This window comes from Kogia breviceps, chromosome 15 (assembly GCF_026419965.1).
Source record: "Kogia breviceps isolate mKogBre1 chromosome 15, mKogBre1 haplotype 1, whole genome shotgun sequence".
NCBI classification, from domain to species: domain Eukaryota; kingdom Metazoa; phylum Chordata; class Mammalia; order Artiodactyla; family Physeteridae; genus Kogia; species Kogia breviceps.
In genome coordinates, this window is record NC_081324.1 from 2,625,279 (window position 1) to 2,652,834 (window position 27,556).

The window sequence follows — 27,556 nt, forward strand, 5'->3', positions numbered from 1 at the left end:
GGAACCTGACACCCTCATCTTTTACTAAGGACAGGGCACGAGTGGGTTAAAACGTGTCTTATCATTCTCCTCGCATCCCTGAAGGAGGTGGTGAGGAAGCTGAGAACTTTGTGGGCAAATTCGTCTGTTTCTCGGAGACTCACATTCGTGACTTGCCCAACGAGAAATCCACCAAGATCTGCCCTACAATTCGTGCATTTCTTTGACTGTTATCTCCATAAACATTACCTGTAATGTAGAAACAATTTTATATTTTATATATATATATATATATATATATATATATTTTTTTTTTTTTTTTTTTTTTTTTTTTTTGCGGTACACGGGCCTCTCACCGTCGTGGCCTCTCCCGTTGCGGAGCACAGGCTCCGGACGCGCAGGCTCAGCGGCCACGGCTCACGGGCCCAGCCGCTCCGCGGCACGTGGGATCTTCCCGGACCGGGGCACGAACCCGCGTCCCCCGCATCGGCAGGCGGACTCTCAACCGCCGCGCCACCAGGGAAGCCCAATTTTATATTATTTTTATGTGTTGTGGCTTCTGAATTAGGACAAGAGAATGATTTGGTTTCAGCTGTTCTGGCTAAGACCCTTGGTCATCCTTTCACTGGCCTTTTGCATTCAAAGGTCGGACTTCAGGTGTGTAAATACTCAGCTCAGGGAACGTCGTTTAAAAAAATGTGTTGTTATAGGCATAAGTTTTTCTAGTTAGTATTTTTGATTTTTGCTTTCCTGTTGAGCTGAGCTACCATTGAGCCTGAATGGAAAGATGAGGCTCAGGGAAGTCATTTCAGAGCTACTGTTAAATGAAAAATCAGGCTTTTCTTCCGAGAGATGCCCTCATCCAGAAGAGGCAGACAGACAAGTATGCGTCTTCTGCGTCCCTTTTCTAGCAAAAGCCGGACATCTTTTAGGGTCAGGAGGGAACAGGAGGTCGGCGCTCTAAGACCGGCCTCCTTCCTAGGTGTCCTGTCTGTGCCCTGCCCGGGATGCACTGGACACACAGTGGAGGGCCCGGCGGGGCGGGAAGGTGGGGATGGCGCAGCCCCCGGGTGTGTGGCCCAGCCCTGCTTCCTGCGCCCTCACTTGGTCTGGCCGTATCACTCGGTCCGCCGGAGGCGGGCCACCGGCCGCCCGGGTCCCCCGCACCTGAGGGCGCGTCATGGGAGTGGAATGGAACCCTCTCTAATCTGTGCTCCCTCGCGGTCCTGCGGGTGCGGGCTTTCCGGGGGCCTGGAGGTGCCCGCCATCAGGACACGGCGGAGGGGCTGACGATGTTTTCCTCTCGCTCCCTTCCTCCCCCCCCCCCCCGCCCCTGCACCGCCGCCCAGGGACGCTCCGGACGCCGGCCCACCAGGGAGACTTGGTGTGCATGGAGTGTGGAAAGCGCTTCCACCAGTCCAGCCATCTCCGGGCCCACACGCGGGCTCACACAGGTACCTGCCCGGGGGGCCCCGGGGGCGGGCAGTCTCTGTTTTCCGCGGTCGGTGACAGGTTTAGATTTCGCCCGGGTGAGGTGAGGGGCCAGGCCTTCTCTCCTGGGATGACGCTCCAGGCTGTCTCATCCGGCACCTGCACCTGAAATGATTTTTCCTCTGCATCCAAGTGCCGTGAGGTTTAATCTGAGATAAGCCCGTTTGGCGAATGCTCCACTTTATAATGAGAGCGGGCCCCTCAGAGGTGCACGGGGTGGTGAGGTATATGCTGCCAGCAGGGTGCGCCGAGACCCAAGGTCCCCCATCGGCATGACGCCCGGCTGCCTGCTTTCCTCCTCGGCACCAGCTGGCCTCTGGACCCCGGTGGGTGCTGAGCGGCCGAATTCCTCGGCCTGTCTGTCGGGAGCTCGCCTGCCTGAGATGGAATCGGGGGAAGCAGTGTGTGTGTGGCGGGAACATAGCACAGCCAGGGCGAGGCGGGGCCGGGGGTGCTTTATCCCAAGCGTGAAGGATGCATCCTTGCCCGGGTCGGGTCTGATGCAAAGTGACAGGGGCCAAACGGTAAGTGATGCAGGAGGAGGGGCCCTCTGCACGCCCCTGGCTGGTGAATGTTCTCACCGACGGGTCTCTCTGGCGACGAAGCCTGAATTAAAAAGGGCACCGGCCCCAGGCAGCGCTTTCAGTCTCTTACAGTAAGTGTTATGGTAAACTGGTATTTTCCGGCCACAGGCTGGGCGCTGGGTCTTTTATTTGTGTGTGTGTGTGTGTTTTTTTTTTTTTTTTGCGCAAGTGCTTAATCCCTAAGGGACGCGTGTCGCGGGGCGTCGGGAAGCTAGTGTCCTCCTGCTAACGCACATCCTTGTCCTCACAGTGTTGTTTGAGTCTAACGGCCTCCGAGGTGCTGAAGCCCACGCCACCTCCGCAGATGCCCCCAAACAAGTAGGTCTCCCGACTCACGGGTGTGTGGGTTTTCATGTCGTAGCTGGGAAGCGGGGTGTCACGATGGTCATCACAAGGGTACCACGTGGTGTTTTACCAGATGTGTAAGTAGCTTTTCGTTGCTGCGAGCCAGAGCCCAGTCCTGCGGGACAGTCTGCGGGTGCCTGATGATCACTGAAGGTGGCTCAGGCCGTGAACGACACGGTCGGGGTCGGTGCAGCTGCGTCGGGTCTTGTTGGGGGTGACGGCAAACACCAGAAAGTCATGCTTTTCCACTCAAGATGTTTTGCTTGGAGGTTCGCTTGAGAACAAGTTAGGCTTTGTCTCTTGTCTTCAGAACCGTATTTTAAAAAATTTTCACTGGAGTAGAGTTGATTTACAGTGTTGTGTTAGTTTCAGGTGTGCAGCAGAGGGTATCAGTTATACATCTGTCCACTCTTTGTTTACGTTCTTTTCCCGGATAGGCCATTACAGAGTATTGAGTGGGGTGCCCTGTGCTATGCAGCAGGTTCTCATTAGTTGTCTGTTTTACATATGGTGGTGTGTATATGTCAGTCCCAATCTCCCAGTTTGTCCCCCGCCCCCCCTCCCCTGGTAACCATAAGTTGGTTCTCTACATCTGTGAATCTGTTACCGCTTTGCAAGTAAGTTCATCTCTACCATTTTTCTAGATTCCACATATAAGCGATATTATATGATTAATATTTGTCTTGCTCTGTCTGACTTACTTCACTCTGTATGACAGTCTCTAGGTCCATCCATGTCGCTGCACATGGCATTATTTCAGAACCGTATTTTTTTTTTTTTTTTTGCGGTACGCGGGCCTCTCACTGTTGTGGCCTCTCCCGTTGCTGAGCACAGGCTCCGGACGCGCAGGCTCAGCGGCCACGGCTCACGGGCCCAGCCGCTCTGCGGCACGTGGGATCCTCCCAGACCGGGGCACGAACCCGCGTCCCCCGCATCGGCAGGCGGACTCTCAATCACTGCGCCATCAGGGAAGCCCAGAACCGTATTTTTGAATCACTCCATAAGAAGCGTTCTGCTGTGTTTGGTGTCTCAGGGCCTCATCTTTGCCCTGATTTGATTCTCTGTCTAATGCACATCACCGGCTCGGCCATGATGCGTAATATCCCCGTGTGCGTGTACATAGAACGCGGGTCACCATAGATGTGTGGCCTTAGTGCGTTCAATCTACAAAAAGTGGCCAGCTCCTGGGCACGAGTGACTGAGAGATGCAGTCTGTAGCTCTGAAGTAAGGGGTACACGCCGTCCTAAGCGGTCTGTCCCGTCATCCTGGGCTAAGAGCGTGTGGTTTCAGAGCTCTTCTTCCTTTCTGCTCCTGCCAGGATGTCACACCCGTCCTCGTTCTCCCACAAGCATTTTCTCCACAACCTTCTTGATTTCTGATTGGTTGCCGTAGAAGGTTCTGTAACTGCAACCTCTCTCCCTGGTAAATGAAGAGGAGTTTCCTTGCTGCCAGAATAAACATCCAGGATCCGGCCCAGGTGGTCAGATCCAGTTAGCACACCCTGCCTGGACACGTGCTGCCTGGACACGTGTGGGATTCACAGTCGTTGACCATGATGCTGGTGACACAGACATCAGAAGAACCTCCAGAAATTCCAGTCCGTTTCTCTAGAAGAGAATAGTGAGCGATAAAAACACTGCCCAGAGCCTGCTGCTAATTAATGGTTGAGCTGGCCTTAGGATGGACGGTACCTGATCAGAGGCTTTGGTTTTGTTTTTTATCGAATTTTCAGAATCCCCGTTTTTTGTTAAAAGCCTTTTCTTCATATGTCATGGACAGAATGCCTTTCCCTTTGTTATAGTTTTTTAGTAAGTGACTTCTCTCTTAATAAAACCCGTAGTTTTAGAATGAAAGCTGTTATTTCACGATGCTGTGACAGTTGATGAAAAAAATAACATCTCACTGAACTCAGAATTAAAAGATTTCTGGACACATGTGACCTCAGCTTGAATTAGGCAACACTCTCCTTTTAAACAGAAGTAAAACCCCCTTTCGACAAGGCACACTGTGATGTGTGTGGGGGTTGTAGTAGTAGCAGGGTCGCGCCGTAATTGGAGAATTGCATACTGACAGTACAAGTGAAGTCAATCCAGAGCATTCCCGCAGACAGCGACCCATTCAGTCCACCTAAGATGCGGCTTTTCCAGAAGAGTGTCTGACGGGGCCGGGAAGCACCAGGCAGGTCTCTGAGTGACACAGTGAGATTCTTCAGGAACACTCATCAGTTTATCTGGTGCACGTGGATTCTACCTAAGCCTCTTTATTTTTTTTTATTTTTTTATTTTTTTTGCGGTACGCAGGCCTCTCACTGTTGTGGCCTCTCCCGTCGCGGAGCACAGGCTCCGGACGCGCAGGCTCAGCGGCCACGGCTCACGGGCCCAGCCGCTCCACGGCACGTGGGATCCTCCCGGACCGGGGCACGAACCCGCGTCCCCCGCATCGGCAGGCGGACTCTCAACCACTGCGCCACCAGGGAAGCCCCCTAAGCCTCTTTAAAAGGCTTCTGGTACAGGGAGAAATAGGTCAACAAAGCACATCACTAAGACTGTATTTTAAATTAGTTGTTTGTTACTTATAGTTATGCTGGGAATTCCTCACAGTCGTTACCCATTCTTGGTGATGAAAGAGAAAAGATGTATCTATATTTTTGTCTCTGTAAACCCAAGTTCTGCAATTTTGTACTTATTACCAGCCAACCTCTCAGTTTCACGTGTACGGTGACTCAATACCGTGGTCTTAGGAACTCTCTCCTCGTGTTGCAAGGCCTCCGGGGTCAGCCGTCCTGCTTTTCAGTCTCCTGACCGTGGTTGTCAGGCCTGTGACCCCCAAACTGAGCTGGATTTGTACACCTCTCTCGTGCTGGCATATTCGAGATACGGCCTCTGGAAGTACTTTTTGTCTCTTCCGTTCCATTAAAAGTAGCTTTTGTTGATGGGTCACTGAACATTTTGCTTCTTGAAGGAAATTCTGTTTTCTTTAACGCACTTTGGTATTTGAGAATTCTCACAGAGATGTGTCTGCCAGGATAAGTGAAAGACGTGGCAGTAGTAGGTATCGGCTTATATCTTACTGTTCTTTCTTATCCTGGAGTTCTCATTGTTTGCAGAAATCACGACTGCTGTCTTAGATTTAGAATTCGATATAGCTTCATAGGACAATTCTGTGGTTATTTATGTCTAGAACGGGACTCATTGTCCTTATCAGCCATGTTGTTTTTCATGTTTAGTGTGCTTTGCAAATATTAACTAATGAATATTTAAATCATTCTTTTCCTGTGGGCTTCAGAAGCTGTGGATCCAGGGGGGTTTTTAAAACCACACAACACTGTATTCACGCATAAACTATTTGATGTAACACTAACAGTTGATGGACTTTTATAGATATACACGATAGCTGTTAAATTATCTACCTGGAAAACAGTATTTGGGAATTCAGTTTTACAATAATCATTTATTCACTCACGAACAGTACCTGTTGCGCACCTCCCGTGTGCCAGACTGTGTCATATTGGTGGAGATAATGAGGGTGTTGGGAGACAAGGTAAATAATTTTCCTGCTTTCATGGTTCCTGAGGTCCAGTGGGTGGTTTAGGAGAGAAAACAGGGCAGAGAGGCGCAGCCCTGTGATAGGGTGAGGGTCCTGGAACCAGGCTTGGGGCGTCGAGAAGACTGTGCCAGGGTGCGGGTAGCCAGCAGATGCCCCCGCCGATACCCCCCGACCCCAGCCCCGGAGGTGGAAGAGATGTCTCGTTGCAGGAATCGTATGGGGGGAGAGCCGGGCGGGCGGCCAGGCGCTCGGGACGTGAGCCCGAGGAGACACACCGCGGTGGGGTAGCGGCGCCGAGACGTGGGAAGTCCATCCTGAGGGCGGGGGGGGCCCTGAGCCGGGGACGACGTCCCCAGTGTTGTGTCCGTAGGAGAGTCGGGTTGGTCTGGGTCGGGGGTGGATCGCGGAGGTTCCGGACAGTCAGCTGAGACCCGCTCTGGAGGTGCTTGGCGTGATCCCCGCGAGACCCGGGGGCGGCCCGAGCTGGGGTGGGGCTGCGGAGAGCAGAGGGGTGTGGGGATATTTGGCGGCAGGAAGAACTTGGGGGTTGGATGCAGGGTGGGAGGGGGAGGGGAAGGGGCGGAGTGGACCCGGGTTCTGGCTTCGGGCTCCAGCTCTCGGGAGGAGCCATTGGTGGGGAGCCTGGGACGTGGCAGGAGGAGCCAGCTGACCTTCAAGTCAAGTTTGTGGTGCCTCTTGGCGGGCGAGTATGTGGGCTTGAAGTGGGTTTGATCCAGGTGGAGAACATGTAAATATTTAACAGCTCTCGATGATGACGGTCAGCCAAGATCAGCCAGTTCGAACTCCAAGGGACCCGGTAACCTGAATTGTTAAGGTGCCAGGTGATTGAGGAGGAGGCTCTACCCTAGCCCTCAGCCCAGGCAGGTGAACTGCACCTGAGTTTCCTCAGCTGTAAAAGGATGACAACAGCGGCACGTGCTTCGGGGCTTTGCTGGGAAGGTTGACGAGACGGTGGACTGAGCCCGGCAGAGACCAGGCGTCCAGCACGTTAGCTGTTGTCCGTTATTCCAAGAGCGAGCAGTTGTCCTGCACCGCGGGGGAGACCCGGGCGCCGCGTACGTGTGCGGTGCACACGCGTGTGAACACGTAGCCGCACGCGTGGACGCGCCCCTCGTGGGCGGCTGTGCTCAGTCGCCACGGCCACTCCCTCTCCTCGGCATCTCCCTGCTTTGTCAGAGCCTGGCCGTGTGCTTGTAAACACCCTGGTTTTGTCTTGTTCTGCTTTACGGTCTGGTTGCTAGCTGTGCCTTCAAGGGAGGGTGGGAGAGCGCTTAGCTTGAGAAAAGTGTTGTCAGCATAGATGTAGCTCCTAGTTTGCTGCCTCGCGCCCACAGCCATACGGCAGCTGCCCTTGCTTTGCTGTGTTAATATCTGAATTTTCTGTGTGGGATAATCCTAATGTCATAATACACATAGGTTGGAGTGGATTAAATTCGGTTAATTGAGTTACTTGAGGAGGAGTAAAAGAGTTTCATTTTTTGTTTTTGTGTTTACAAGGCCATACGTGCAGTTTATTTCTTCTTTCCTATTATGGTTTATTACAGGATAGTGACTATAGCTCCCTGTGCTGTGCATTAGGACCTCGTTGTTTATCCGTCCTGTATATACTAGTTTGCATCTGCTGACCCCAACTTCCCATCCCATCTCTCTCCCGCATCCCCTCCCGCAAAGAGTTCCGTTCTGATGTGTTTTTGGTCGTGGTCTCTTTTCTGCACGCGCGCACACTGGCTGAGCCCCTTCTGTGTTACAGGCTTGAGCTGGGAGACCCCAGATCAGTTTCTGGATCAGCACATCCTCTGATGGGTGGGGTGAAAAGGACTACCAACTCCTTGGAAGTTAAAGGTCTGGATCAGGTGATAGTCGGGTATCCCATAGTTTGTTCCTGGGCACAGTATCTCTGCTGTAGGCGTCCCGTTCCTTTGCATTTATTGTAAAATGGTTTGAGCCCTGGCAGCCAGGAGCCCTCTTCATTAGCGGAGCTTCCCTAGCTGTGGGGATGACTCTTCCAGCCCCCCCCCCCCCCCAGGAATAAAGGCGCCGCCGCCGGTGCTTGTTGTGTTAGGAAGATAATTCTGATCATAAGAGCAGCTAATATTCCAAGCAAAACTCTACACAAGAGGAGGAACATTCATACATATCATCATGTTCAAGATGCTCTGCCATAGATTTAACACAACCGAACATTGACTTCCTGGTAATCAAAATTCATCATTAGAAAGAACATTTTTTGAAAACAATATGCTTTTAAAAATATTGGTATCACTGCGCTGTGGATGTTGGAGAAGAAAGTAGGGGGTTTCTTCAATGTTGTGGAGAAATTGTATTTTTCCGATTGTATTGTTCGTTAAATGTCAGAAATTAAATAATGGTCTTTCTAAAACCAAGAAAAATTAACCCTCTCTCCCTCCGTTCCCCTGGTTTTGGGATTTAGAAGACCAGACCGTCTTTTGCTGAAATATGAAATCCGGTGTTACGATTTGTTTGGGTCCCTTGCCAAAATTTATAGACTATGATTAATAGTTTATTTATTATTCTGAATGTTATTTTAAAATAGTTAAGCTGGAGAAATAATTCCATTAATCAAAATAAAGGGAAATGAGAAGAAAAGTGGCAACCTAATTTGTCTCATTTTTAGCTATGGAGATTAGAATGCAAACGATGGAGAAGTCCCATAGGCTGGTATATTTGAATCTGTGTATGATCTGTTTTCAGTATCACTTTTAGATTCTCAGTATCACAGATAGCATTTCAAAATTCAGCTGGTTTGTCTCAGTAATTTTCTTACTCATGTAAACCAAATGTCTTGAAACACAGTATATCCATTTTCCCACTCAGTATAACGTAACGTGAAAAGTCGTGTATAATATAACTAGTGATTTATCCAAAATGACCTGTAATAACGCGAGCCCCAGCTAACTGTTGGCTTGTTGGGAAAGGTCCTTGTCAGTAAGATGTTCCCTGTACATCGTTAAGCATTTAGCATCACCACGCACGTCTAATGCAGGCCTTGGTCCACAGAGGCCGAGAGGCTCGTGTGTGTCCCAGGGGATATAGGCTTTTGTGTGTGTGTAGGTCACTGACTCCCACGCACGAGCACATATGCATTCCTTTACCTTATAAGACAAGAGGGGGAGAAAAAGTAGGCCTCATCAAGTTCCAGAAGTCAGTATTCATCCCTGGAACACTGAAACGCCTTAAAGAAAGATAATATTTATTTCTGAATAAATATTGTTCAGTTTCACTGAAGAGTCCACAACTCACACAGCTGCAATAAAGAATAAAGAAAAGCCAAATCTTCTAAAAGCGTGCTTCTCATTTTCTGATGACTCTTTCTTTGTGGGAGAATAAAAGCAACTTGTTTGTGCCCAGATATCATGTGTCCACTTAATTTAAGTATTTCTGTGACTCCTTTCTTCCATGGCTGCATTTTCCCCTGGGCCTCATTTATAAAGAGAAACTTGGCATCTGTGCCTCTAGATTTGTGGACTGAATTAAACAACCTGGTTATTCGGGTTAGCCAGATTTCGCAGTCCCTCTAAAATACATAGCTTTAAAACTTTCTCAGCCTGCAGTGTAAAACTTCCATCCTTTACGGACAGAGGGCCATCTTCATGCTTCTTCTCTAACCATCCTTTTTCCTTCTGCCAATACAAGTCTGTGTATTCTGGTCCAAAGGAAGGGAAATCCAAGGAGCTGCCTGGATTGTGTATACAGAATCTAGGCACACACAACACAACACACGTGTTCATACACATTCTTTGCCCATTTATGGACTCTCCAGCAAGTCTGTTTGTTACATACTTCCTCAAAACGTTCAAGGCCAGCCACCTAACAGCTAACAATGACTCCTGTTTTTCTGTCCGTAAACACAAAGGCCATTTTCCGTCCTCGAATGTATCTGGAACCAGTTCCAAATGAGCCCTGTCGATGACGGATCTGCCCACGGCGTGATGTCTGTCGCTGTGCAGAAATGCAAAACGTCCTTCTCAGTTTACTGCAGGAGATTCACCGTCTACTTAAGGAAGTTCTGTCACCTCTCTCATTCCGTTACTGTTTCCTACGTTTCAAATAAACTACTGTCTGTACCACTGTGCCTACTCCCCCAGCCCCCCATAAAATTTTGTTGGGTATCTTTCTGACTTCCGCTAGATGTCGACTGGTGGGTGTCGTGAATGCAGAGCTAGTTTTACGTGGGAGTTTCCTGAAACTATTAACTAAAGAGAGGCACTTAATTCATTATGTCAAGCTGACCCCGCCCCCATCACACACTTATCTCTAGGGTTCCTGCAGGCATAGCTGGAAACCAGTTGGAATTTCACGGGAGTGCTGCATTTTATGTGTGCATGTTTATTTCAAGCTATTGGTTTTACTTCATGGAGACTTTAGCTGAAGGTTAATGCAGTTAAGTAAGATTAATCTTGCCCTGTTGTGTCCTCGGATGGTAAACTCCATTGTTCACACAGTGATGCTTCACGTGTCCCGTGAGAGCCTCCTCTGAAAGCTTTGGCTCTCCTTCGTTCTCATTTTCATCTTGCAGTTCCTTTGACTTCAGAATACCCTTTCCGTTTTTCCAGCGTGGTAATTTACGGAAATGGGTGGAAGCTCCCTCAGGTGCTGACAGACCTATGGGAGTGCTGTACTTTTGGTTCGTATGGCCCCCAAATTCAACCCTGTTCTGGCACTGTCATTCACCTGTGAACCCTGCTTTGTATTACTCACGGAGCATTGTTGCTTTGAATCCTCCTCCGGTCCCATCTGGCCAGCTTTTTAACCTTTCCTCCGGAGCTGGTTCCGGCATTATGATTTGCTGTTGTTGCATGTGAACAGAGAGCGCTAATGATCCTCTGTAGATCATTGGGGGTGATTTTTCTCAAGCTGCCTTGGAAGGCAGGAAGGCACAGTGCAGACATATCCTGCTCGTGTGCAGTGAGTTAAAGCTGAAGCCAGGGGTCTCTGCCGACCTGACTCGGTGGCTCTGTGAAGGTTGCTGTTTGTGCTTTGGGCCTTGCTAAGAAAATTAATAGGAAAAATGAACTTGGAAACCAAAGGCAGAAATGAGCTTTTCTCTTGTCTCTTTTTTCCCCAGGGGAGAGACCATTCTAATGCAGATACTGTCCAAACAGTGCCTCTCAGAAAGGGAACCTAGAGACACGCTTTCACCATCCCAGGTGCCCCCCGCCCGGGACAGCGTCCGCAGTTCCCTTGTGGATGTCCTGACCGTGACCCTGACCTCCCCGTGGAAGAACTCCCGACCGGACACCTCAGATCCTGCAGCCGCTGGGCGGAGCGGAAGCTGGAGGGAGGGCTTCTCCTTGTTACACGTTAAACACCAACGAAGATGCTCGACTTAGAATTACATGTAGATATTCTAGATGCATACACGTGCTCACCGACCGTAGTCCGTATTTTCTTACACTAAACGGTGGAGGTGGGAGGCACGGTAGGAGCACAAGCATCGATGTCGTTCAAGACAGGTTTGAGACACTGGAAGAAAGATGCTCGTGCGTGTCGGACAGAGTGAAGCAGCCAAGCACTGTAACAGAAGCCGCCGGCGCTCAGAGGCCTGTTGGAGGGGACGTCAGGACAGACAGCGGAGGGGGTCCAGGTTGACGGAGTTGTGACGCTCTGGCCTCTCCTTGTCTTAGTGGATATTTAACATAGCGAATAAAAGAGGAAGGATGGGTGTGGAGGTGCTGTGGAAACGGGCTCGATGGGGGGGCGGGCGGGCGGCGGCTGAGCCCCTCCTCCCTCAGCGGCCCCTTCTCATCCCCTCGGGGGCGCCCTGCGTTTCCCAGGTGTGTCCCTCTCTCCCATTGTGCTCGGTGAATCCGGCAGAGGAAACCCGTCCCTGGGAGGGCTCTTATTGTGCTTCGGAAGAGAGAGCTAGTTGAACACTAAGAAAAGCAGGCTTCTTTGTTTATTCTCAGGACCTTTTGGTAACAGGGCTACATTCTGCAAACTGCTTACAACGGAAGACTGCCCGTCTTAACAAGTTATCTAGCCACTGAACCCCCCTCGATTTGGACCCTTTTAGTCATAGCGGGAGGATCCCTGAGCCCGTGGGGGGCCCGGGTCGCCGGGGGGCCCGGTGCTCTGGGGCCTCCTGCACCCCCCTCCCTCCCTGCCTTCCTGTCCATCTGTCCCAGCAAGTAGGCGTCTTTTCTTCTTGGGCTGGGGGGGCCTCCATGGGACGAGTCCCTTCATTCCCAGAGCGCGGGGGCCCCCCGGCCCGTGGGTCGGGCAGCTTTATATACCTCTTCCTCAGTCGCGCAGATGCCAGTTTTAGCGGTGGGGAGTTAAGGGCCGTAGCAAAGGGTCTGAAACCTTGCAGTGTACGCAGTTAAAATTGTATTCCACAGATATAAATATTTTCTTTTCCTATTACCATGACACCATGTGTGATGGTAATGTTTCTGAGAGTTTCAGATTTTTGCACATAATGATTTTATGCATTATCAAAAGTTACTGCTGCCTTGAATGAAAATGTTCTGTGAAATTTTTTGCAAAAGCTTTACTAGGTTTTTTTTAATTGTGAAATTTTGTAAAGGCAGGAAATGGATTAAAACGAGCATGCTAAATATATTTTTCAAAAAAGCAATAATTTTACATGTACAGAAATTATCCTAATCTTTAATACTGGTGAGAGCGACAGTTTACTTAATACAGTAATGGATTAGTGCAGTTTTTGTAGAAAATGGGCTTCTGATACAAAGACTTGTTTAAACACACACACACACACACACACACACACACACACACACACACACACACACACACACACACACACACACACACACACCCCTAAAGTGTGGTTTTCCTGTTCTAATGATTTGTTGAATTATATTATTATTATTATTATTGTTATTGTTGTTGTTCTTAGTTAATGTTTGGTTCTGGATTCTACTTGTTACTGAATTTAAATTACTTGACGGTTCAGGTTACTTTGCAACATTTGCAAACAATGCAATGTAACTGGCTAGCTTATATCTATAAATATATATATACATGTATATACACACGCATATAGCTGCATATATGTGTGTGTATATATATATAACTTTTTTACTTATTTTTTTCCTGATGTTCTCACACCGGATATGTACCAGAATGATCTGTTGTGTTGGTGTCATTAGAAATGTCCTTGCAGATGCGATTCAGTGACTGTCCTCTAAAGTTATTTTGAGCAAAGTTTCAGAGATACATTCCTCTGTTCACCCTAGAAATCAACATGCCTTTCTGTTGACTTACGTTTGATCGTTTCCATCGTCTCCCCACAGTGATCATTTCTGCATTTTCTGGCTTTTATTTTCTTGGCTGACAGTGAAGGGTGACAGTTCAGGAACGCACAGGGCCTCGTGATTCGGTCTCTCTGTGTTTTAGTTATTCAGCGGAATTCTGTACCCAGCGTGGCACGGGAGGAGCCGCGTACGTTCTTACCGTTTCAGAGGCGGCCTTCAGAGCCGCAGGTGTCATCCCGGGAGACCCCTTTGCGGGGAGCGCGGTGGAGAGGGTCGCGTCCCGGGGTCCCGTTGGCCGGACGCGCAGCGCGAGCCAGTTGGAATACTTGTTTCCGCCCGGAGCACAGAAATAAGGTTTTCCCTGAATTCAGCAGACGGGGGTCGGGGGCGGGGGCGTCCAAGAACAGCCCCCTCCAAGGCGAGCCGTCTGGGGGCGCGACTGTGCTTCCCTTTCTTCCACTGAGCGTCAGTATTGTATTGGTTTGTTCATGTGTTTATGTCAGTTTGACCGTAGTATTTAATACGATTTGTGTTTTTCTTATTTATTTAGCCGATGTGTTTTGATTCACTTTTTTTCGATTGATAATTTCCGCATGGTCTCTCCTGTAAGTCACCCTCTGACTGTTACAGACTTTCTACTACCTCTACCAATCTGCTGTTTCCTTGTTTCTTACCAGGATTTGACAGTGTTGCCGTCAATGTAACTTAGACAATAAAGGGTTTGGTTGTCTGCACCGCAGCTTCTCCGTGTGTCTCCCCGCCCCTGCCTGCACCCCCCCTGCTGCTGGTAGCGCCCGCACCCCTCCCCTTCTCGCCCTCTTCCTCGTGGTCGTTACACAAATAATGAGCTTAGAGACTCTTTCAGGTTATCCGCTCATATTCCTTAATTTGAAGAATGAACATTTCAGTTCTCTGAAAAATCAGCTGTTCAAGCATCTTCTCTGGGCATTTGTCGGCCGTTCTGTCACTTTTCTCCCCTGGTTCCTGGAAGGCCTTGGGGCCATCTCAGAGGGATGCGTTTCACCTCGGTCATGGCACACGACAGATTTTCAAGCCAAGTGGATTTTGCCTTTTTGGTTTTGAAAAGTATTCAGTGCTTTAAGAGATGCCTCCCAATATTTACTTATTTATTTTTTAAACCAAGAAAGACACTAGTTTCTTGAAAAGGAGGTGCTCCAGGAAATGGCCCCGGGGGTGACATATCTGCCGCCTTGGCGAGCTTAACAGAGCATTGCTTTTGCCCAGGATGTCGAGAACCATCTTCAGATCTGGCCGCTCTGTCACGGGCTGTACGGTGTCAGGCAAACAGTACGCGGAGGCAAGTGCACACGCGGGGTCATCGTTCGGCAGGCCTCTGGGATGTGGCCTTGGACCCAGCAGGTCGCAGGTGACACCTCCCTGCTGTCTCCCAGGCACCCGGCTCAGGTAGCTGCACCTTCTTTCCACCAGGAGATAAGAGTATAGCCCACAGGGTCGCAGAAGGTGACGGGCAGTTCTCAGTCTGTGCCTGGAACGCAACGCACCTCTTGGGTTTTCACGGCCAGTTTCTCTTTTACCAACATGCCGTCTTGAAAACAAGCAAATCACCCCCTGGGGGGTGGGATCGATGCACAAAAAAAAAAAACGACTGCGTTTGTACAACTTTACTTTTCCGCTTTCAGAACGTCTCCGTGTCTGAAGTAGCGTATGCTGGTTCACTGCTTTTAACTCGGGTATGTTCTGATCGCAGGACGTTTTATACGCTGAGCAAAAAGAAAGAGAATAAAAAAACCACAGGCCAGGACTTCAGGTGATGGTTTAGGTGCCCCGTAGTGCGTCTGTGCGGAGTGACTGAGGGAAAATGTTCATTCTTCAACTTTGCTAATTATGCTTTGAGGCAGTAAAATGCAAAAGACCATAGAGTTTGTATTTCTTTTTTAAAATACAATTTATAACATTATATTTTGTACTCTTTATATTAGAATTTGTAACTAGATTGATGTATTTAACTATTTCTGAAAAAATAATTCAATGTTTCAGTTGTGTGATAAAAAATATTTAGAGAAAACATATTCATTCTATTGGAAACTGAAATCAATAAAAACATCTTGGAGTTCTTGAGATTTGTAAGACCTTTTTCCCCTATTTCAGGAGGTGGCTTAAATCCTTTGACAGCCCATCTGGATCTGTGGTTTGAAAATTTTTGTTGGCGGAACACAAACCCAAGTGTTAGTGCTCTGTATTTATAGAAGCAGAAGAGTTTTTGGATGATTCGCAAGATAGTTCACAAGATAGTTCTTTTTAGAAAAAGATGCCAAGTTGGCCACAGTATTTTTTTCAAGTCTTTAGTGGACTCCAGGACGCGCACACCTCTTTTCTTTTTTTAAAGGTGACGCTGTATTTCTCATTTCCCCCGGGCACCTCTCATTTCCTGACGCCAAATACACAACACCGTTCTAAGACTTGCAGTAGATTTACCGTTTAGATGGCAGAAACAGGACGTGGGGGCCTCAGATGCACTCAAGGAGTTTTCATGTAAAAAGATAACACGTGTTTTGAAGTTAAAAGATCTGTGTCCCAGTTGGCAGGAAAAGGAAGGGATGGGGTGAGGACCTGAACGTGGCTTTCACATTGTGTCGGGGCAGAAAATAGAGCATCCAGGCCTGGGTCACTGGTGGCCCCTTCATGCCCCTGCGTTCTTGGATGAAAAAGCGAACTTGAGGTGTTTGTGGAAGGCCTTGTGAGTTTTGTAAACTGCAGAACCGACCTGGCACGGGGGAGGTTTATGACTCAGTTTATCTAGAACCTCTCTCTTCCCAGGCGGCGGGTTCTGAGCACAGGGTGCTGATTCTAAATGAGGAAGGGGTGGCACCAACCTGGTAGCACTCCTGGTGTGAGACACAACCAAAATAGGCCCAGACCTCTGTGTGTGTCACCACGTGTGGGGGATTCCCTCCAGGGAACACAGGCGTGGGACGTTCGTGGAGTCAACCCCAAGATAGACACTGCCCCCGGTTCTGGGCTGTCCTACCGTGACCGTGCTCCTTCCTTCAGGAAGGCGGCTGTCCTTGCTCTCTGTCCGTCCACTGGTCACCAGAGAGCGGTGTGGATGTGCTGCCACATGCCCATGCGATGTCATCCTTGGCGGTGGGACTTAGGTGGTTCGCTGTGGCCGTAATCTACCCCTTGCCCTGCCGGAGGCAATCTGGCCGAGCTGCGCACACAAAACAGATCACTCCACTTGTGATGGCACCTCTCTTTCCCCCTCGCTGTCTTGCTGTTTGAAAACAACAGCGGTGCATTCCTCATCTCTGCTACTCACGTTCTCAGTCTTACCTTTTAAAAAGGCGAGGTGTTCTTCGGGAGATCAGCAAGGTTATTGAAACAAAATGTGAAATGCCCTGGTCTTTGCCTCTGTGACGAGGTTTTGGAACGTCTGACTTCCTTTCTGCCAACTGATGCGCCAGCCCTGGCAGGCTTCAAGGTCGGGGAAGTCCTGCAGGAATCCGGAAGCACGTGATGGCCACACATCCCTCTCCGGTCAGTTTCCTTTATGGGAAGAGGAAAAATGCAGTGAAATGAAGATTGCACTGAGAATATTTCCTTCCTTCCTTGCTTCCTTCCTTCCCTTTCCTTTCCCCCTCCTCCCTCCCTCCCTCCCTTCCTTTTTTCCTTCCTCTTTCTTTCATTCTCCCTCTTTTTCAACTAAAGAAGACATAACGGAGAGAGCCATTCCAAGCCCCCTCTCCTAACGGGATGTCAGATCTGCTAAGAGTAGGGCATCAGAGTGAACCCTTAGCTTTGCTGCCAACAGTTCTAATCTTGTAAGGGCGAGAGGAGGCTGGCCTTCTATCGTCCCGGGATTTGTCAACAGAAGAGCAGTATTCAGGTCACAGGAAGGGTCATTCGCACTTTGTGCTCCACGAGTCTCCTTGTGTCATGTTCTGTTCAGTTTTGGGCATGACATCTAGAGAGTGGTTAAGACGAACTAGAAACATTTCTAGGACGGGGTAACAGAAACCAAAAGAGGGAGTTTCTTTCAGAGAAGACAGGTGTCACACGAGAGAGCTGAGCAGTTACAAGGTGATGGGAGGTCTGCCCTGAGAAATAGCAGGTCAGAACTTGTGGATGTTTTGCATTGCAGACCTGGGACTAGTGGGCGGGAGGTACAGGCTGACTGTGGCTTAACAGACAGGATGACCTGAGGGTCAGGCCATTCAGCAGTAGGACAGCAGACTCCCTGACCCTGGAGAGGTCAAACAGAAGCTCCATGTTCATGTGTGAGGGGATCAGTATCGGGGTCCCTGCGCGGAGAGGGCAGCTGGAACCAGATGAACACGCAAGTCTCATCTGATCAAAATACTTCAGGCTTCTCTGAGATTGTGCAGAGACTTTGACATTATACGTTCATTCAACAAATTCTGGGTGCCTGCCGTGGCTAAGTATAGGCAGGCCTGGATACCAGGATAGAAAGAGGAACAAAATAGCACATGCTCTTGGCGCTCTCACAGTCGGGGAGGAAGGCAGACGTCAACATGAGTTCTCAGCCAGAGGGCTGCAAGCTCTGGGGGTGTAGATGGAAAAGGGATGGGGTCCACCTGGGGAGAGAGGTCAAGGAGCTTGGAAAATCAACCAGATGCCCACGTGTCCCCGGGACCGGGTGGCACCCGCCTGAAATTTTGGAAACGGTTTTATAAAACGCTTGGGGTAATGACTTGGAATTAAAACAGAATCTGCATCTGGCATCAAACCTTAGTTGACTTGGATCATCTGTAAGAAGATCTTGATATGAGAGAGAAAAGTGACATGTGAGTTTCCGCAAGGAAGAGCCCAAGGAAACGTATTCTGCGAAATGCCCCTCGGTACATTTAGAACATATTTTGAATTGTCAAATCTGACAAGAGGAAAGGGGTGGAGATCATTGTCAATTATCCCTTGATGACATTAACTCAAAGTGAGGCTTCAGGCAGAGATCCACAATGTGTATCAGTGGGGAGGTTGCTGTGGCCAAACCCAGCATCAGCACAATAGCCTGCCTTTGTGTAGATTTCACGCATCTGTCCTGAGTTCCTGTGTGTGTCTGTCGTCGTTCAAGGACTAGAGACAAGCCAGGGGTGGACCATCCAGGGGTCAAGGGGAGGCTTGAACATGAGACAGAGAAGGTGAGACCTTTTAGGTAAGAAAGCCAAAGGCCAGGAAGGACGTGGGTCAGACGGTGTTGCACAGTGAATTGTCTTAGTCTAGGTCTAGGTGATAACACCTTTCAGTCTTGAGGTACATTCAGGACAAAAGCAACAACGAGCTAATGTTTTAAAGGACTGTCTGCTAGGGACTGAGGTAGAAAGTTTTCATCTACTTTAACGTATTTAAGCCTCACAGCACTCTTCAAAGCAGGCATTATGAGCTGCATCTTACAAGCGAAAAAAGCAGAAGGTCAGAGAAGGAGATACGGCGTAGTCAAAGTGACACAGCCAGTAACTTGCGGCCACGCCATCAGAGCCCAGGTGTGTTGGGCTTGCGAGCCCCCTGCTCTGTTCTGCCTTGATGCCCTGCATGCAGCCTAGTAACGATGATGATCTTCACGGGATGTGCTGCCGCTTTCCAGAGCACTGACACCCGTCATCCCGTGGGTCCCCGCGGCTATCTGCCAGGTAAGGAGCATACATACCACGGCCCGTCAGGAGATGGGTGGAGGGCCGTCAGTGGATCAGAGCAAGACATTTTGGATTTCTGAGTTCATATTTCAGAGGTATCAAAGTTTCTCTTGGCTGACCTTCCGTAAGTTAAGAACTAACATACATAGAGATGAAAACACTGACTGTGATGTCTGAGTGTGAGTTCCAGGTGGGTCCTATAGTGAACCATTAGCCAATCTTGCCCAGACCCGGCCTTTCCTTCTCTCTTGGTTCTTTCCTTCATGCTCCGGACATCTGCTTTCCCAAAACTAAGTTATCAAGGCCCTTATAGTCGTGTATTGGGATTATTTTTTCCTTCTACATTTATTCTAACTTTCTCTTAATGGAAAATTACACACACACTCTCACTCATATTCATCATCCAGATTCCAACAGTGACAACACTTTGCCAAGCTTTGTTCGTATCTTTTACTTTGTTGTCGTCGTTGTTTTGACTTGGAATCATTTAGGTAATTCCCAGACGTCATGACATTTCAACTGTAAATATGTCAATGTGCATTTCTGAGGGATATATATATATATATATATATATATATATATTTTTTTTTTTTTTTTTTTTTTTTTGCGGTGCACGGGCCTCTCACTGCTGTGGCCTCTCCCGTTGCGGAGCACAGGCTCCGGACGCGCAGGCTCAGCGGCCACGGCTCACGGGCCCAGCCGCTCCGCGGCACGTGGGATCCTCCCGGACCGGGGCACGAACCCGCGTCCCCTGCACCGGCAGGCGGACTCCCAAGCACCGCACCACCAGGGAAGCCTGGGATGTACTTTTAAAAACCACAATAACAGGAATGTTGCATTCCTTATATTCCCTGAAGCTTCCATGGAATTTCTTCTCCAACCTCGCTCCTCACTTGGATTTCCATCACCCAGTGCCTGGGTCTTGGTCCCAAGTTTCATTCTCAGGAGGGAGGGGGTGGATGTTTTCTGGGCACGCTCTGTTTGGGGGCTGGGTGGTGGACGGGGGCTGGATATGGGGCAGGGGGACGGGGGGCCTTGGCTCGCGCCCTGGGATGGTTGGAGAGCCCGTCCGGCGTGGAAGGTGGGCTGAGGTGCCACGCAGGTACCACCACACCTGGGAGCGATTAGGCTGTGCGCTGAGAGTGTGGGAGGGTGTGGGCATGGGGGGGGTAGGGAGGGGCTGCCACTTCCGAACCCCCAGGGCTTCTTGGCTAATTTCCCCAAGAATAAGATTGGCTCCCATCTCCCGGTTGTCTGTGTAGCCTGCGGTCAAGCAATGCCTGGGATTTATCAAAACGCCTGCTGGTGGATCCTCACGGACAGCAATTCTCGGTGCCTGTTTGTGACGCTGTGTTTGGCCACCTATGTGGCCTGACTCGCCCCGTGCTGGGGAGGCCACGGCCCACAGAGTGGCAGGCCCACTCCCATCTCCTCAATCCCAAGTCTTTTCAGCTTTCTCGAAGCGTTGTTAGGGTTCCACATAACCGAGGCGCAGGCTAACCTGTTAATGAATCATGTAACATTTCATCTGGGATCAGCACCCTTCAGTTTGAGGTGAACCCTACAGAAACGTAACCAACCACTATTAAAGGAAATATTTGAAAAGTTCACACCTGTCATGAATGTACGTTAAGGTTTTAGTTCGGGATCTGCCTAGGAAACGTGAAGGTTGTAAAACCCCCAGAGACCACGTCTTCCAAAATTCTTGTTTATACGAAGGAAGCTGGGGTCCAGAGGGGTCACGTGACTCCGCGCACCCACAGGTGCCTGGAGTTTGCCGTCGTACTGCATGGTTGTAACCTTATGTAGTGAGTGTGTGTCGTTCGGGCATCTCTGTGATTCCTAATCCGTGCTTTCTTCACCTTTCCCTCATTCTCATCCTTCCTTCTCAATTCACTTGAATGTTCCCCCACTGTCTGTAGGTTCCCCAAGGTAACTCGGAACGCAGTGTTGCTGTACTTTTCAGTCAAAACTCCGTACGGATCTGATCCCCCACAAAATCGGGAGAAAAGCAGATCGTCCCGCTGGAGCATCAAACACAACCACGAATATTTGCACAGTCTTACCTGTGGGACCGCTGGAAGCTTAATGTGCATTTATCTGGGGCTCCTTTTCCTTTGCATCATTTACTTTGCTGGGGTTTCAACGTCTTACCCACCCTACTCCGCAGTAACATGCAAGATTTGGCTCCACAGCGGACTGCTCAGGGCTCTTCCTACAGACAGGAGGATGGAGGTGAGGGGAACCCCGCCGTCGCCCTGGTACCCATAGGCCTTCATCCCTGTTCGGCTCCCTCACTGCGTCTCCCAAGCTTGTCGTCCTGAAGTTGCCCGCTCTCACCACTAGATGGCAGATGGCGGTCACACTAGAATGTAAAGGAACCCCCATTTCAAACTCATTTTATTCATCACTTTTGTCACCAAACAAGTATTGAGCACCTTCTGCATGCCAGACAGTGGGCTTACTGCCTGGTGAGGGCATTGCCAAGATGGAGACATGAAGGCGCTGGGGGCGAGCAGGCCTTGGCCGTCGGCGGCGGTGGCGTTCCTTCCGCTGTCCCCGAAGTGAGCACCTGCTGGATCCCCGCTGGGATCCAGGCACCTGGGATGCGGGGGGTGCATCGGATGCCGAGCGCGCGTCTCTCAAGGGCGTTTACGTTCTCCTGGGGGTACACTCAGCGGTCAAAAGGACAAATGCACGGCTTTCGGAAGGAGATGAGTGCGGTAAACAGAGAAAGGCCGGGAGTCGTGAAGAGGACCGCCGGTGGCCGGCAGGGCCTCTGCGGACGTGTACCCTCCTCCAGAAGGACAAATGTCACATCCAGGCCGAGGGCGAGAAGGACAAAGGGCTGGAGGGGAAACCACGTGGTGTGCGCAGCCAAGGAGGCCCGCGAGGCCGACGCAGCCGCGCGGAGGCAGGGCTGCAGGCGCTCCGGCCGGCGGGGGCGGGGCCAGAGGAGCGGCCGGGGGCGGGGCCAGAGGAGCGGCCGGGGGCGGAGCCGCGGGACCCTGCAGGGCGGGGTCGCTGTGGGCAGGCGTGACCTCCCTCCTGCCTGTCGAAGGCCCCTCGCTTTGCCGTTGGCGGAGTGGATTATCGTGCCTGCGGGAAGCGTTTGGGTCGTGGAAGTGAAGGACCCTGTCCTCGGGCTCGGAGCAGACCGGGCGAGGACTGGGGTCCCGGGTCCCGAGCGTGGAGGAAGAACGGACAGGCTGTAGGGCGGACACCCCCCCGGGCTCCCGGGACGTCCTGCTTCCCGGGCCCCGAGCGGGGCTGTGCCGGGCCTGAGGCCTCCACGGGGGCCTGGGCCTCGGCGCCTGTGCACGGCGCTCTTTACCGAAACGGCGGGGCCGGGACCTCGCATCCTTAGAGGTTCGGGAACGGGGCAGGGCAGCTGGCCCCGTGGTCCGCGCCGGGCGCAGGAGGGGAGCGCTGGGCTGCAGAGCGGGGGCAGCCAGCGTCTACACAACATCCCCGGTCCAGAGCCCGGGGGACGCTCCAGAGAGAGCTGAGAAGGGAACGGAGAGTGGGCTGGCAGCTCTGCCTGGAGCCCCGGGAAGGGCCCACGGTGCAAGCGTTCTCACGGGATGCGGGGAAGGAGGCCGCCAGCCCCGCAGGGAGAACGGCCGGGCGGCGTGGCTGTGTAAGCGGAAGGCAGGGCAGCACGGAGCCGGGGTGGGGAGACAGGAGGTGGGCCGGGGCTGGGGGGGGGCGGGGAGGATGGAGAGGGCTTGGGACGCCACGTTCTTCCGGGGCAAGGGGTGCAGGAGGTGTGACTGCAGAGAACGCAGACTCTTTTCCTCGGGGAATAAAGTCGTCCATCTTTTTGTAATATAAACGGAATACCGAACGCATCTGTCCGCTCAGGCTGTCGTCTCAGAGCACCACAGACTGGGCAGCTTAGACAACAGAAATACAGTGTCTCCCAGTCTGGGGGCTGGACGTCCAAGAGCAGGGCGTCCGCAGGACTGATTTCTCGGGAGGCCTCTGTCCTTGGCTTGTGGACGGCTGTCTCCTTGCTGTGTCCCCGCACGGCAGAGAGAGAGAGGTCTTGGGGTCTCCTTTAATTTTTAGAAGGGCACAAGTCCTGTCGGACCTCCCTCAGTCACGCCCCTAAAGCCGCATCTCCAGACATGGTCACACTGGGGGTTAGGCATCCCCAGTGGCGTTGGGCGATGCAATGCAGCCCGTAACAGTGAACATCTCCCCGAAAGGAGCCCAGGGAGAGAGGGCGGGCGGGCGGGGGAGACGCAGGAGGAGCAGGGGATGGCCGTTTGGACACACAGCGTCCGGGGACAAGGCGAGGGGAGACGGAGAAAGCCGCCCCCATCATGCCTGGGGTCAGCCCTCCTAGGACCTGCTCTGCCAAAGGCTGGCCCGAGCGGGTCGAGGCGGTGAGCTCTGCCCTCGGGCCTTGGGGTCCCGGGACGAGCATAAAGGCCCAGCGGGGCTTGGGGATGGGGTTAGGCAACTGGGCCCTCTGCGCAGAGCTCTGATGTGGCCTTGGTGGGTCGTGGCGCACTTGTTTCAGGGCTCCGGGTCTCGCGAGTGAGCGAATTGTCTTAAAGGTGGGAAGACGGTACTGTGGAGGAGGTGGGTGGGGAAGAAGCGCGGGCACCCGGGGGGTCTTTGAGGCCACACCAGGCCAGGCCCAGCGTGGGTCACACAGTAACTCCCCCAACCCGCCCCGCCGGCCCCATCCGCGCAGCTCCTGCTGACCACCGGGATCCAGGTGTGCAGACCTGGCGAGGGGAACGTAAATCCTGGAATTTGGCGAAGATGAAGAGAGAAGCATGGCTCGCGGTCCAAGGCCACGTCCCAGGACATGAGCCGGGGGCCCAGGCAGGACACAGCCCCCTCCTTGGAACTGCCCCATTCGTCTGCCGTGAATGACTCCAAACGACCCTGGGGGTTCCTGTTTTACTAAAAATACTGGGAGGATTCTGGAAAACAGTGCTTGGTGAGTGAAATGTAGGTGAGTAGACTTGTAAGGTCTTTCTAGATTTGCAGATTTAAGCATTTTTCTAGATCGAACTTGTCAGTGAGTCTACCTATAAATACCATTAGTTTCGCTAATGCTGGAAATAACTCTGGTCTGGGGAAAGACTCATATCTGATTTTTTTTGGTCAACATTTGGAAATATCGCCAAAGCCCAGTATGCACACTGTGCTTTTCCACGTTCTGGTGAACAAATATGCAGCGTTATCTGCATCCCAGGGAGTGGGCTACACGTTGTGGTGGATAAATACTGTCCTTGACAAAACCTTCGTGCTTCTTGGAGGCTCTTGCCCTAGATCTTTGCTTGACTTGTTCCCTCACTTCATTCCACCCCTTCTCAGAGCAGCCTCCCCTCCCGCACTGTCTTATCTCAATGGAACCATCCTCCTTATTCTCTGTGCACTTCTCTGCTCTGTTTTCTTCTTGGTACTTGTCACTGTGTGTCTGTATGTGTATATACATACGTTTGTTGTTGTTTATGTGTCTCACACACTGGAGTGTCTTGATCTTTCAGGGATCTGCAGATTTATTAGACGAGGTGGTTGTTCTCTCTCTCTCTCTCTCAATTATCTGCTGAATCTTTTGCAGAGGCAGGGACTCCGTCCAGGGCAAGAGTGAGGTTCTGATGACGTCATCGTCACAGTCACCGTGCTGATCAGCACCATTCTCACCATTACCGTGATCCTCATACGTAAATGACAGCGGCCTGGAATAAAATAAAACGGCTGCAGACGTAGACCTACGATTTAGGGAGTAAGATTGAAAATGAAAATTTGCATGCAATTAGTCGCTCATGGCAAAAACCGGGAAAATATGTATTCTCCTTAAAGAGAAAATAAAAATGAAAAAGAGATCAAAGTACTGCTAGGAGATGATGCTTCTGGAGGAATGCAGGTGGAGCAACTGTAGCCAGTTAAGGGTCAGACGTAGAGCTGCAGGGACGGGGAGCGTCCCATGCCTGAGTGAGATCAAGGCAAACACGGATCATGATGAGGCTGCCGTGCTTTGGAAGAAGCCCGCCTTTGCGGATGGGGAGGGTGGGCTTTCTGGGGAGTGTGGAGACAGAGTTCAGAGTGCAGGGCACACCTCTCACGGCGCCAGACATGGCGGAGCTTCTGCCACCCAAATGCCTTTGCTCCTCAGAAGACGTACAAGTCTGGCCCTTGGCTGGACACCTGCTGGGTTTGTAAGGAACCAAATTAAGGAGCCTCTTTTGACACGCTTGCTTGGAGAACTAGAATGTAAACTTGCAGTATTAATGGAAAACATTTAGAAGCCACGTAAATCAGTTACATAACTATTAAATGGAAGGGAGTGGTCATTGGAGATTCTCAGACCATTTCTTTTATCATAGTGTCACTTCAGGAAGCCACGAGGAAGCATCTGTTGTAATGTAAGACTTCAGGGGAGAAAAAGAGTGAACTTACTGCAGGAACTGCTGTGATGAACTTACAATGTCGCTGGAATACGTTCTCATTAAAATAATTTGCAAGGCAAATAGGTAAGTGACTATAATATAAAATGTCTGGCATCAGTAAAGCTGTTTATTATTTTCAGATAAATTCTAGATCATGTAACCATGAGCCGATACATTGGAAAATGTTTCTCAAGGGCAGGGACGTGTTTATGTGTCTAATACCTTACACTGTGATTGGCACTTTGATGAAAGATGGGAGGGAAAAGAGAGGGGTTCAGAAGAATTTGTGGGGTTAAAAAGGAGCGTTTCCAAGATATTTGAAATTCCTTTGAATGTCCTGTACTGGATCAGTTCCATCTGAAGATGTGGAAAGAAGTCGCAGATGAGAGCACTGTCGGTGACCTTAGAGGGATTGTGAAAATTGAGGAAGTGCCAAGAAAGAGACAAACGCCGCTCCAGTTTTTTTAAATAATAAGACGGTAGATTCACACAGTCCATACCGGTTCGCTTGAGCAGTCTTCTGGAAGATGGCATTAAGGAGATGGTCTGAGAGCACCTGGAAGAGGAAGCAATTCACTGAGAACTGTGTCACTGGTCCCTCCACATCATCCCCTCCCAGCCCAGGGCTGACATATCACTGTATTCTGGAAATGTCTATTGAATAAATACAAATTATTGAAACAATCATGCTGAGTCTAACCGCATTTCCTCCTTTGAAAGCTTTAAAAACATTAGTAAATGAACAAATTCAGAGAGAAATCATCTATCTGGACTGCAGCAAGGGATTTGACCAGCTCTTCTTGCAGAAAAGTGAAAAATATGACCTGGACATATGTACAAATGAAAAGACCTCTTCATGAGTTATTTACTTGTTCACTCAAAAGGTATTTAATGAACCCCTATGCAAATACATTTATAATGACAAATTGATATATTTTTAAATTTATTTATTTTATTTATTTATTTTTGGCCACGTTGGGTCTTTGTTGCTGCGCGCGGGCTTTCTCTAGTTGCAGCGAGCGGGGGCCACTCTTCGTTGCGGTGCGCGCGGGCTTCTCATTGCGGTAGCTTCTCTTGTTGTGGAGCATGGGCTCTAGGCGCGAGGGCTTCAGTAGTTGTGGCGTGCGGGCTCAGCAATTGTTGCTCCGCGCAACTCGGTGTGTGCTTGGGAAAGCCAGGCATCTTCTGCCGTCACCCGGGGCTGGTTTTGCAGGCTTTGTTTCTATTATTCAGAAACAGAGAAAGAGACCACTTCTAGTGCTTGGTCTCACAGTTTGGAAACAAATGGTTGGGGCTGATCCTAGACAGAAGGAAGGAAGGAAGCCTGTCTGTCTGTAGCAACAGCAGCTGTATTTCTGTATCACCCTGCCTCCTCTGCTGTGTGCTTGTGGGCTTTTTCTTTTATATTCTTTCTTTATTTTTATAGTATGTACCATGGCTGGCTATTTCTTCCTTTTCACTTTACTTTAAAAAAAATTCCAAACAGTTCCCCTTTATTACTAGACTAGGGCTTCCCTGGTGGCACAGTGGTTAAGAATCTGCCTGCCAACGCAGGGGACACGGGTTCGAACCCTGGTCCGGGAAGATGCCGCGGAGCAACTAAGCCCGTGCACCACAACTACTGAGTCTGCGAGCCACAAGTACTGAGCCCACATGCCACAACTACTGAACCCACATGCCACAACTACTGAAGCCTGCATGCCTAGAGCCCCTGCTCCACAACAAGAGAAGCCACCGCAATGAGAAGCCCGCACACCACAACGAAGAGTATCCTCTGCCCGCCACAACTAGAGAAAGCCCGCATACAGCAACAAAGACCCAACGCAGCCAAAAAATAAATAAAATAAATCTATTAAAAAAATATTAGACTAATAAACGCGCTAATTTTTTAAAAAATTAGAAAAGACTGGTTCTCAAAAAGAGAAAGCAACGATCTGAAATCCCACAGTGAAGAGATAACCACCGCTGTTAGCATTTTGGTCACTATGTCTCCAAAGAGTTTTTATATATGATACGATAGCTAATATAATAGGATAGAGTATCCTATGTTCTCCAAAATGAGATTATATTTTACATGTGTTCTATAACCTGTTTATTTAATCTATCAGGTGAACATCTTCCATGCTAATAAATTTTTGTCTACAATATCCTTTTTAGTGGTTGCAAAGCCAGCTGTTTTGTGGATGTATTATTTACTTAACCAGTTTTGTTTTGATGGGCCTATAGATTATTTTCTATTTTTGAAAAAGGTTAATACACGGAAAGCTCTGATAAGCATCCTTGGCTCACCCTGATCTGAAAAAGC

At 50.2% G+C, this 27,556-nt stretch overlaps 1 protein-coding gene and 1 long non-coding RNA gene across 14 annotated transcripts in view; both read left to right on the forward strand.

Moving 5' to 3' along the window:
- The window catches only part of ZNF516 (zinc finger protein 516), a 111,841-nt gene extending 97,902 nt beyond the window's left edge, over window positions 1-13,939 (forward strand). For all 4 annotated transcript variants that reach the window (XM_067014760.1, XM_059039707.2, XM_067014759.1 and 1 more), the window contains 3 exons: window positions 1,329-1,433; window positions 2,305-2,372; window positions 11,054-13,939. In XM_067014760.1, the coding sequence (XP_066870861.1) occupies window positions 1,329-1,433; window positions 2,305-2,372; window positions 11,054-11,113 (233 nt within the window). In that variant the 3' untranslated portion in view covers window positions 11,114-13,939. The remainder of the gene's footprint in view (window positions 1-1,328; window positions 1,434-2,304; window positions 2,373-11,053) is intronic.
- Window positions 13,940-21,849: 7,910 nt separating this feature from the next.
- LOC131742218 (uncharacterized) overlaps window positions 21,850-27,556 on the forward strand; it is a 42,337-nt gene continuing 36,630 nt past the window's right edge. For 3 of the 10 annotated variants that reach the window (XR_010836835.1, XR_010836839.1, XR_010836837.1), the window contains exons 1-3: window positions 21,894-22,478; window positions 23,544-23,795; window positions 25,189-25,335. This is a non-coding gene — a long non-coding RNA (uncharacterized lncRNA). Of the gene's footprint in view, window positions 22,479-23,543; window positions 23,811-25,188; window positions 25,336-25,602; window positions 25,936-27,556 lie in introns of those variants that run through there. The other 7 variants (XR_010836841.1, XR_010836834.1, XR_010836838.1 and 4 more) reach the window with 6 other exon arrangements.